Below are 13157 nucleotides of genomic sequence, written 5' to 3'. Positions count from 1 at the left end.
GTCTTGAAATGAACCACGAACATCAGCATCTGACATGATTCTGTATTTGAAAATCAACACATTTTATATTTGTAACATTGCAGAAACATGCATCTAAAATGGTTATGATTTATCAAAAAATAATTCACAATATTTAAAAATACATTTTAGGGAACACCATATCACATGAGTCATGACCAAACACATGACCAGTCATGTGACAAGTCATATTGATAATATGGCTGCTATAAAATTTCACTTGCTTATAGTAAAAAATTGTATTTTCTCTAGTTTCATTCACAAATATTGCTGTTAAAAGAACATATTTACATATAAATCATTTGTTTTCAATAAATAAACATTTCATTTCATTAAAAAAAACAAACCATAAACATCTTCGCGATCGTCCATACTTCTGAAAACTGTAAACAATCAGCGCGACGCTTCTGTTATCATCCTGACCTTTCAGGGTCGAGGTCACGGGTCACGACATTTGCTTCCGGATTTTGGCCATACTCGGACGTACAGGGGCGCAATCACATTCTGGCCAGATCAGAATACATCAATCTTAGTCGCGCTGCGTGCCAACGCTTAAATTACGGGATTTTTAGGGACAAAAACAAAGCAAATACGCCTATTTAACTGTGCCGGATATTTCCGGCACTCAAGGTATATGGTAATTCAGTATGGCGCCGGATATATCCGGCGTTCAAGGTAGTCAAGGGGTTAATAACACATGATAGCAGGAGCAATTATCACAGCCCTTGGGCTTGTTCGCCACGGTAAATATGATAATACCGTTACCTGCAGCTCGGGCATTATCAGTGTCCACTGTCATGAACACCATGCCGCAGGCACCCACAAGATCGTGATCTTGCCCTTGCTATCAAGTGTCATTATATGAATGCAGCGTAAACCCTGTAATTTTGAAAGTTGTTTCGCTACAAAATAAAATGGTGTTTGCCAAACAGGTATTCTTTCCTGCTCAATATTGAACTTCAACGTCAACACTACCGTATGTCTTTTTACCTGACCTAAATCTTGTGATATCATCATTGAGAAGATGACACATGTATGAGATATATATTTAAATTTGGGGAAATTAGCGAGAAATAGACACTTTCTTGCTTTTTAGCGAGAAGTATGCGAGAATACATACTATCTCGCACTTAATTTGCAAGATTTTGTTTTCTCGCAATCAGCCAGTGAGAACTGTGTTTTCTCGCTCTGTATCTGCGGAAGAAATGCAAGAAATGAGTCAGTGGATTGATTGCGAAAATTGAAATTTCTCGCAGATGCAGAGCGTGACAACACAGTTCTTGCTGGCTGATAGCGAGAAAATAAAAATCCTCACAAATTAAGAGCGAGACATTATGTATTCTCGCATACTTCTTGCAAAAAAAAGCAAGAAAGTGTCAATTTCTGTAATTTGATTGGGTCTTTGGAACACTTTGATGAGCTGGAAATATACAGCACATATTTAGACATCCTGGGATCATACGGAACATTGACTCAACAGCAGTACCGTATATCAGCAGCACACTTTACCGCTTGCACTTTAAATAGTGAATAATACAGAAAGTTGACAACTTCTTGTGTGCATTTGTTTTCAACCAGTTAAAAAAAGCACATTTAAATAATTTTTTTACTAAGTTTTTCAGGAGGTCACTCACCCCTTGATCTTGAACTGTTTGATGGAACTGATGAGTGATGGGTTCAACATTATTACACAAACGAAGGACAAATAATGTATGTGGTCGGTTGGTTTGTTACCTAACCACGGCAAAACGTGCCAGCAATTTGAGTGAATGCAAGCTGACAAGAAGTCAAAACACAATGGACTGAACTCAAGGTCAGTCTGACTTTCCCAATGATGATGTTGGACTTGAATTTAATTTGAGAGTAACATGAGAACACATGTATGATCAACAATAAGTGATTTCAGACTTCCCTTCCTTAGGAACCTTTCATCGTAGACATCCTGCAGGGTGCTTATTAAGCAGCACTGCCCTCAAAAGAGATTCCACTCTCCAGTATCTAGCACTATAGAGCTATCACATGTGGATGATAATATTTTCAATCAGATATCTCAGCCATAGAATTAGGGAGGTATATGAAAAAAAATGGTGGTGGATCGGATAAACCATGGTTTCTCTTAAACATACATTGTAACAGTAAGACCCATACAGTGTATGTACACCATTATGTATCGGCACATGCCATTTATGTGATCAGAAAATCAACTGTACTAATGATCATGCAGCCACTGCATGAACCTGAACTTTGTTCGCTTACCTTGTATATGGCAACAGTAAAATGTGACTATAACTACGTGAAAAGTTCATGTGTTTTAATTTGTCTTTCTTGATGACTGCAGTGTTTTTTAGATTTTGAAAAAACTCAAATCATCTCGTAATTGCTGCTTTTGTTAACAATCACAAATTAGACAATTACAAACCAAAATACACAAAAAAGTAAATCAATGTGGATAAATAAAACTCAGAACATGAGTTGAACAATTCAAACTTTAGGCTTCATTGTTTTTATTCTGTTCTGATGTATTCCCACAGTTTATACACATACCTGCGGGTTTCTGAAATCAAAGTCTGTGCAATAATGGAACACTCCAACCCATGCACATAATTGAATGTATGATAATCAAAGATTTGCACTGGAAGTACCAGCAGCGCATCAGAGGAAACTACAAAGACAACCACTGGCTTTGACAGTTAGTTCTGAAACTTCATATTTTACTCAGTCCTCAGGCTTTGTAAGCTTTTTTTGAACAAAATATATGCAAGCCTTTTTTCTCAAATTCATGGATTTACCTTGGAGCATACATCCACTAAGTATTGATGGTGTATATTGTAGCGAACAGAATGGTTCTCCATTTTAGTAATTGGAAGTGTTCTCTGTCTCAGATTATACATTTTCAAAGTCAAAGGACCGTTTGGACTTGTTCTCTGTCTCAGATTATACATTTTCAAAGTCAAAGGACCGTTTGGACTTGAGTCTCTCAAATGTACATGCACATCATGACCAATGGTATCCTTGAAAATATTAATGCTAAGAGTATATTTTTGCCAGTTTCTAATATCTTTGAAATGTTGGGGAGAAATTCTGATAGTGGATCACTTTTCCTGACCTATATCCACATGTACATGTACATGTAGGTAACACCTTCATAAAGTAGAAAACAAGAAGAGGTATTCATCGCTAAGATTTCAAAAGATCACAACAGATCATATTGACAACATACTGCTGTCATCTTCTGACTTATGTAATACTTAGTCTCAAAGCCAGCAAGAACAGTAAATTTTGAAAACATAAAGGCTTCTGAAATGAAGAGTCTTTCATTCCGCTCTACATCTCAGCAACTGAAGAGAACCCGACTAAAGACAGATTTTGTGTACGACTTCTTTGAAGCTGACTCCATAATAGAACCTGAATTCAAAAGGCAAGCATTTCTGAAGCTTTTGATCCTCAACTCCTTTCATAACAGATGAAAAAAATCACACCATTTATGAATTCTTGTCAGTCATCATGCTTTAATGAATCGAGGTACCTGTACCTGAATGGAAAATGATAATCACTGAAATTCTGCTCCTCCGCTCCGCACGATATTTAACAATCATAAACCTGATGGCAAGCCTGGCTGATATACTGGATCAAAGTTTGACATCTACTGACAAACATTAGTGACCTGCATTTTTTTCCCTCTGTGTGAAATGCTTGAGAGAAAGTTATGCAAGCAAGTCTAGGAGTTATCAGGTGAAAACAAACATAACAAAACAACAGTTGATTTGAGTTTACATGTCTGGTGGCTATTAAAGGGTCAGTAATTGTAACTTTTGATGATTTTTTTCACTGTTTTTATTTTTATGCCAACTATAGTTTCGTTGTTACTTGGAAAGCATGGTGAGATACAGTATTCAGCTTGTCAACTCAGCCTGTGCATTTGTAAACTGCATTGTTACTGTTGACAAGTGAATTCTGGTCCGGACTAAAATCATAATGTCAATGACAGCAGTGCATTTTACATGTGTAGAACCTGTGCAGACAAACGAAGTGTTAGGTGTTCAAAACATGCTTTGGGGAATAGAACAAAAACTTGCAACGCATCGGGGCAAAACATTCGGACTCTCAAACTTTTACAATTCTCTTCTGATATACCTGCATGTGGGGGTTCATTTTAAAGCTCTCGGTGAAAGAAAACTTTTTAGGAGCTTAGTTTTTCAAAATTCAAAATTTTTATTTTTCTCCATAGAGTTAACACAGGGATGGCGGCCATTTTGAATTTCTAATATCGGTAAATCTTGGGTAATTTGTTTCTCTAGTACCAAAATTTGCACGGTGACCCTCTATTTTTATTCTTGATTTTGAAAGAGAATGATTCCTTGAGGAAAGTTAGAGCAAAAGTTTACGTCTTTCACTTTCGAGGTGCATACTACCTTAACATACAAAACAAAATAATGACGAAAAATCATCAAAAGTTTCAGCTTCTGGCCCGTCATGTGAGATCTAACAAAGAGTAGGAAGAGGTGTAGTTTTTATATTCAAACTCCAACTCATTACAAAGACAACAGCTCCAAGACAAATAAATTTTCCTCCCAAAGAGTTCGTTGAAATACAAAGAATTATCTTTGCTAACACAATTTGTGACAAATTTGTCTGGAAATAAAATTACCATTATTATCACAATACATTTGTGTACAGACAAAATGCAATGTACAGATATTACGATAGACTGAAAGATTCCGTCGCGTGCGGGCGCTCCGGCGCACTGCGACCTACGACCCTTTACCTTAAGTGGTAAAGGGTCGTAGTGTTACAGTGCGCCGGAGCGCCCGCACGCGACGGAATCTTTCAGTCTAATATTGCGCCTGAATTCTAGTCCGTATTAAACATTTTGTTGTCAACAATAACACCAGGCATTACACAGCATACATGTACAAGCTGTGTTGACGAATTGAAAACTACGAATTTTGACATGATTTTGGGAGTATACAACGCAAAATCTTTTCAAAACAGAACAAAAATGCTGGAAAACAAACAACAGTAAATAGATCTCACCTACATGTACAACAGAATGTACCACTACTCAAAAATACTTTTCATTTTGTAACATTTATGCATGTATGTGATAAAGATACACAAAAAAAACATACAATTTATTTTGTTTTAATACTATCCTTACACACATTTGGTCAATTATTTGGTCATACGCATGCTGTATTATTATTATCATTAGAATTATTATCATTTTTGCCGTAAATTTCCTATGAAACAATGCCCAAAGGATCAACTAGAAAAACTAACATTTGAAAATGCATAATATGTGGAAGTCCCGATATGACAAACACCCAATTATGAAGAGAGGGCTCTTTTTGTTCCTTCTGTACCCTTAATCCTGGGATTATCTCATTCCGTCGCTTCCGGGATAAAGCTAACTGCTTCCATAGCCTGTCGGTGATAACTACTCTCTGTTTCTCTCTCTCTTTATTAAGATTTATCTACTTGTATTTTCTTCTTGCAGTAACTTCACACACATCCTCCGCTTTTGTGATTTTGGAGCTTACGATTTTTGACTTGATGAGAGGATGAAAAGCCAGATCATGGTTGAAAGTCTGAGCTCTTTACTTGCAGCTAATGGACAAAAGCTATGCAAAAAAGTAAATCCGGGGATTTCAGGGTCCAACTTCCTGGACAGCAGCTTGCTTTTAAAAGGTTCCAAAAGTGTCTTACGATGTGAGCATTCTCTGCATGACTCCAGATGTACATGTACAGTAATGGATGCTTTCATCGGCTTGCAAATGGTCACAAATGCCTGTCGGAAGGTATATCTGTAACTCGTTTTTTTGAAGAGGGCGTCCCACTAATCCTGACTTAGTTCATGGGGGCCTTATAAATACCGCCGATGAGGGTATTTCCTTATTACTGGGATGTCAAGATATTTTGCTAAGTATTATGTCATTCTTGGTTAAAATCATAGAAAGCACAACTATAAATTGGTTACATATTCTTGTGCGTACCAGCTCCAAGACTTACGAACTATATATATAATTTACCATTTTATTGCAGACCTTATACCGGTATTACTCAGTAGTTTCTGATGCGTTTCCCACACAAGGAAAACATGCAACGCATTTGACCTGTTCGCCCCAACTCCCCACAAATAGATCCACACTCTTCATTGACAACAATGGGTTTGGGCCAAACTTCGGTATCAAAAGGGTTGACGTATCATCAGAGTATGCAGTGAGTTAAGTAATGTAAATATTGATGGAAGACGGTTAAGATATCATCCTGCTCTACTTCATGCATGGATTGGTGATTGGTTGGAGTAGCTACATGTACATGAATATCATTGGTGTGTATTCTTCATGGCTGCCTAGACCAGAAATTACTGGTATATCATCATTTCTTTTTATCTGTATGACTGGAGGTAGGTTTTGTGCACCACCTTAGTCTTGTGTTTTAAGAAGCTGAGCAGTATCATGACCAAAGATTGACAAAACAGCTTACCTAAACAGCAAATTTGTCCCTTATCTCATGCAGTCAAATCTTGAATATTTATTACGATACAAATGGAACAAATTAGAGTTCACAAATTCTTGCTTTCACTGGTTTATAATTATATCATTGATAAAAGATGTGTAAAAGTTAGTGAACTGAAGGAAAATAATTCTCACCTGAACGGCTGGTTTGAATAAACTTTTTGGCGGTGGATGAAATCGAGGCTTGCTGTGATCAAGATTAGCTTTCTGCTCTTGGTAGATTGTCTGTCAGTGGTTTCTGTTGCTGGTGTAATGCTGCCGCCATTTGCAAGTTTGACCTTTCTTGATTGGCAGACAATGGAAGTCTGCTTAGTAAGTGTGTCACTATTCTCGGCTGAACATAGGCACTGTTGCTTTGTGTTCACTCGTGAGGGCTCTGCTTTTCTGTTGACACTATCCATACCTTGGACTTTGTCAATTTCTGTACTATCAACACCTGTTTGATCCAAGTTTGGGAGTGTCTTTTCCACTTTGTCTCTGGCAGACTGTGAAGGTTGATCCTTGGCACATGTGTAGCAATCTGCCACAGCTGATTCATCACACTCTGTATGCATCTCTGCCTCGTCAACTTTCGGTGAGTTCTTCCCTGTGTGCAGGCCCTCAAGGCCAGAAATAGCCAACTTAAATGGACTGGCTGTGTCTATACAAGGTGAGGGGTCACCACACTGGTGCTCAATATCCCTATCTCCTTTAATAGTTTCACAAACTTTGGGACTATTCGCCCTTGCTTCTCTCTCTTGAGATGGGTTTATATGATTAAAATCATTAAAATTTTGTCTCACAGTTGTTTCACCTGAGTTGGGGAGTTGTTGCCTATATTTCTGCAGCTCATCGTGGCGTAAGTCTGATACGAAAAACCCATGTTCAAATTTCTGAGCGAATACTTTTGTGTTTGTGAATGCCACCTCTTTCCTCTCACTTCCTGTCACGTCCCCTTTGACATAGGATGTACTGCTTTCTTTACGATGCCTTTGCCGATCAGCTTTTGTTTCTGGTGGATGGAAAGGCATGCGTTTCTCTCCTGAGACAAGATGTTTCCCTTTGGCACTCACAAACTGGACGGCTTCACTCGGTAGCATGAACCATCTCAACTTCTCAGCTTCTTCGTCAAACAGTAATCTCTGGTCTGGCAACTGTACTTTCACCTTTAAAAGTATACATGTATATAAACATTGAATAAAATTTATCGCCAATTCAAAAAAGGTGTGAGAGTAAATACACTGTATCTTGTACTGAATATACCACTATTGTTCACCAATTTTAGATGTGACTTGAGTCTACTCACTGGTCACAGTCTTTCTTGCTGACACCAGCAAGTTGCTAGGTTTCAATTACCAAAGTTTCCTGGTCATTGACTGGAGTTGCTGTGTCAGTATGATCCAATAAGCCATATATGGGAAGTACCAAACAGTGCTAGGGACTCCAAACCATTGATCTACAGTGTACATGTATATACCCAAACCATCATGGCAAAAGCATGTGACTCTGCCAAACTACAGATTGAAAACAAAATTATCCTTTACCAAAACAGATTGTTGGAAATTATATCATACTAGAGTATTGATGGCAAAAGTAGAGTGATCTGATTGGTCGATAAGCGAAACAACCATGGTATATTTGCGATATAGCATGGTTGGCACACACGCAAACTCTTGGCAAGAGCAAAATCCTTTTTCGATGTTTCATGCTAGAATTTCAATATTATAATACTGTTAAGATATGATTAGAAATACTCGGTTTTGACCAGTTCACTTGATATATGCACTCATTATTGCTCGTGCATATATGTAATGAACTGGTCAAAATCTTGTGGCATACTGTCGCTGGGTGTGCTTTATTGTTTAAATATCACCTGTTCTAAATGTTCAATCCAGGAAGTTGTTGTGTTCCGTGTTATAAATTTCCATGTGAGGGAAAATCTTGGCAAAGTTAGAATTTGAAAAGAGAATTGAAAACCTGTCGTAGCATACATGTAGGCTGCTGCCATGGATTATAAACTACACATAACATTTACCTTAGCAGCCTTGGCAAATATGTCCCTGGCAAGCTGTAAACATTCCTGAAATATAGGGAAGACATGAGGAAAATATAAACATTCTTAAAATAACCACAAAGTACAGTAACAGAGAAACCGAACAGTGTGTTTTCATCTTTACCTACAATAAAGAGAATCCAAACATGGGCTGAGTCATTTAATATGCTGGAAAATCAGATTGTTTTTAATGGATTGTAGAATAAAGGTAGTCAGACCTTGAGAGTGAAATATTTCGCTCAAAATTTTCTTGAAATAATTTTAAATCATGCTCTTGCACACAAATAATAAAAATAGGTTGCGTCACTGCACAAATTTTGGTACAAAAGGAAAAAGAAACATATAACATACATTGATATTTGAAATTCAAAATGACTGCTAAATCTGTGTTATCTCTGTGGACGAAAATTATATTATTTGTTGATTTTCACAAAAACGAGATGGGGAACACTTTGTTTATTCCACAGAATACAAAATGATTTCACACAATCAGCGATGTATTGCATGAATTTGAGTGTATGAATATCTGTAACAGAGGTGCATTCCAGCTGACTGCTTCCTTGAATCAAGAGCAAAGTAGATGGAAGTCAAGAACTTTAATACATAAATCACACTGCTCTCTATTTTTTCACTTTTGAAATTTGAATATTAATCTGGAACACCTGGACAGAAAAAACCATCCAGAGTGACTGTTACTTTGATAGTTTCTCTTTAAAAATCACATTCATCTTTACTGGAAGGTAAGTTACTCATTCACAGATTTCATATTATGGCTTCTATTTCAAAAAGCATACACAGAAAGACGCCTGTGATATGATGAACTTTGTCTCAGTAATTTTTGGTTGACTTAATACATGGTGGGACAGTTTTCCACCAAGAAATGACGAGAAAACGAGGCATAGATATAACTGTACATACTTGGTAACTTGATGGCATTTTTCCTTTTTCTTTGAGACCGGTTGGATTGGAGTAGGCCATGGCACCACTGTGGTATGAGATGTGACCGAGCCATTTCCTGTCTTGGAACACCTGATGGTGTCGGTGTTTCCACTCACCAGTTTCCGGATTGAACATGTACTGCAGTTAAATGGGAAAAAGATTACATCAAACTAAATCCATCTTTCAAATGAGTTGAACGGAAAAGCTAGAACAATTTACCTTACTTATGTCATACATGTATGTCACAACGTCAAAGGTCAGTAGCTGGAATCTTATTTTGGTTATGTATATCAATGGCAAGTTCTGTTCTACTCCCAAAAACTTGATGCAACACCTACGACTTAGATCGACAACACTGCGTCAATACGGATAAAATACACTGTTGCTGTTTACATTTGAAATCTAGTCCGGACTACAATTCCGTTGTCAATAATAACAAGGCAATCTACACATGTACAGGTTTAGCTGACAAGCTGTATACTGTTCATGTCAACATGCTTTTGGGTGTAGAACAAGACACTGTAGACATAAAAAACAACGATATTGGAAAAAAAAATCGCCAAAAGTTACAGCTACACTAGCTTTGACTTGGCACTTTTCGTGGCTCCAGAATACTGTAAAGTGAGATGACCAAAACAAGCCCCTCTTAGTTTGAGCATAGACAGTCTTCCCCCCTCTACTGTCTATGGTTTAAGCAGGTCTGTTAATATGTAACAGTTCATTAACGATGACAGGAAATGACTCAAGGTCAGTGGAGTTGGCCTGTTTCTTACTGGCATGCCATCACTCCTGCACATTTGCAGGATTTCCCTTTTTCTTACCTCATTTGCACATTTTTGACACTGATGTGTTCATTTGAACAACGTCACATCTCAACCCCTGCATCTACCTGTACACCAAATACTGAGATGGTAGCTTTGGCGGTATGGGAGCCTTTGTGTGTGACGGACATACATCCGCACATACATACCCACATACATACAGACATACAGATGCCACCGACTCATCATATAAGCTCTTTTTGGTATTTATATACAAAGCCAAATATGAGCTAAAAATCGCCAAAAGTTACAGCGACACTAACTATGACTTGGCACTTTACAGCGAGATGACCAAATACACACCCGATCAAAATTTCTGTCAATTTGCTGAGTTACCCACTTTAAGTACTTTAAATAAAATTCTGTGTTTGCCGTCCATGTGCTGGTAGGTTTTCAGAGAAAATTAAGAAAACAAACAAAATGTTAACACTTACAAATAAAAATATTGTTTTTCCACCAGTACCCAAATAAAATTGAGCTTATATCAATACATTTATGTTTTTTGTCTGTGTTTGTTTTTTTCCCTGGTTGCTGGTAGGTGTTTCAAAAATCAAAGGATGGCAAACAAAGAATTTTCTTTAAATAGCCTTATATGATGACAACTAATACTCATAGAGGATTAGGCATTGTGTTCCCATTTTTTGTTCTGAGAAGACCAAAAACATACTGACATACAAACAAGACTAAATTTGTGCCACTATTAAAATCTGCCAGAAGACGATGTCGGAGTTAACATGATTACCAAGTCAGTTGTGCACAAGTCATACACAACATACACAGCTTTTCAATTTCTCACACGTGTGTCAGGTTTTTTAAAGCCACTGGCAAACCAAAATATGACTGAGCTTGTTTTCTGTTTGCTTATTAAAAGGCAATTTTAGCACCCTTTCCAATCATGGAAAGAGCCTTTGCAAACATATCAATCAATGTACTTCACTTTAAATCTTAGATGTCATCAAGCATCCCATGATGGGAAACCAATTCAGTTTCCACTGTGCGGAGACAGAAACTGATGAAGTTCTGCACTTAAGATTGGAAAATGAGAAATATCATAACGTATCAGTGGACAAAAAAAACGTTATTCCACACATTTTTAATATTGTAAGTACATGTAGTATTGTATAACCTGGAGAGTAAATGGCGACCATGACTTGAAGGCAAAACCCATTTCAATTAGATGTGCCCAGGTACATGCATGCATGCATGAACACACTGTATACTTCAGATGAAAAGGGAGGGGGAATGCCTAGTGCGAGAAGTTCTAGGCTACACAGGTAATTACTGAGAAAGGCTTGGCTTATCCGTGAAGTTGACACCTCAGTTCTGCTCAACACTGGTAGGTTTTGAAATTAAAAGTTAAAGTCATCTTCTGAAATGAATAGATGCATGACAGTTTTTGACCCACGCAGTTGTTGAAGGCAACAAGCCAGACTGGTTTGGGGAGAACCATTTGATTTCAGGGGAGGTGGGGGTTTGGAGGGAGTGGAGGATTTTTGGGAGAGAAAATTGTCAGCAGGTGAAGGAGAATAAAACATTTGATCATGACGTTAAAAAAATTGTTCCACGAGACAGCAGTAAAAAAATTCTTGCCAATGTGCTCAAATCAGCAAACTGGGAAATTTGATTCCCCCGTATTCTCTGGAGTAGCACCGTCCACAGCGGAACTAATATTGTTCATATTTGTAAACAAGTCCCATGTTTTTGCCCACATTTATGTTACAAAAAGTCTGATTTTCATTCAATGTACAAAACGTCATTTTCAATGAGTATTCAGACAATCAGAATTTAAAAACAGGCAGACTATTTGACATGCTCTGTAAAGAGTGAAAATTTCAAAACACATGACAGGATTTAAGTAACTAGTTTAATAAACAAATATTATTATCGAAATATATTCCTGTTTATATTTAGAAAAACAAACAAAAAAGTACTGAACACATATTTCCTAGAAAGGGAAATTCAAATACAAGTTCTGTTTTTTGATAATAAAACATGACACTAGCCGTGCGGTTCTGTCTGCTGCCTCTCCGCTAGGCGACTGATGCCGTATGTTGTGCATTTGAACCCGATTGAAAACTAGCCGTATTTACCTGAGAACTCTTGGAAATGAGATGACTACACTGACTTATGAAAAACTGCCATACAACTACTGAGTTTGACACGCTGCATCATCACTTCATTTATACTAGACTACTCCACTATCATATAACTACCATCAGACCACAGTCTCCCTCAATCTACTGAGTACATGATATTGTACCATGTATTGGAATTGATCACACTGCACAAGCAAGATATTTTTTTTTCTTTAAAATTCCTTCTTTATTTATTCCCAGTGAAAACGTAAATTTCACATCACAAAATGCATATACAACATTTTCCAAACACAAGCAAGATAATTTCTCCTGGCTTCTGGTACTATTATGACGGCCTGAATGAAAGGAACTGAGAGAGACCAGGTACAGTACTCCCAGGATCAGTCAGCTCAGAATGTTTTTTAACCGGTTGTCTTTGTACATAAAATTTAAGTAGCAGAAACACGTATTGTAAATGATACTAATAGGTTATTACGAAAATACCGCAAAGGATGCACGAGGACATTGGCGAAGCGTATCGCCCGACGCAAAGCGGAGGGCGATGCGAGGCGCCAATGTCCGAGTGCATCCTTTGCGGTATTTTCGTAATAACCTTATTATTATACATCTTATATTCCTGATTGGGGCATCAAAATGTCGGAGTAGTGACCGTTTTCGTGCAATGTAAACAATTTTTCTTCCGATTTTATCGCGCCAGTGTGGAACGCTACACCTCGGACGCGCTTCTGCAAGT

The 13157-nt window shown here is 37.6% G+C and overlaps 1 protein-coding gene across 1 annotated transcript in view; it reads right to left on the bottom strand.

Annotated features, from left to right (window-relative positions):
• Positions 1-13157, bottom strand: part of LOC139131512 (uncharacterized) — a 57322-nt gene that overhangs the window by 13799 nt on the left and 30366 nt on the right. The window contains 4 exon segments of the mRNA XM_070697599.1: positions 6672-6713; positions 6716-7681; positions 8551-8595; positions 9487-9645. Of these exon segments, the coding sequence (XP_070553700.1) occupies positions 6672-6713; positions 6716-7681; positions 8551-8595; positions 9487-9645 (1212 nt within the window).

This window comes from Ptychodera flava, chromosome 4 (genome assembly GCF_041260155.1).
Source record: "Ptychodera flava strain L36383 chromosome 4, AS_Pfla_20210202, whole genome shotgun sequence".
Classification (NCBI taxonomy): Eukaryota; Metazoa; Hemichordata; class Enteropneusta; family Ptychoderidae; genus Ptychodera; species Ptychodera flava.
This window is presented reverse-complemented; position numbering and strand designations above follow the sequence as displayed.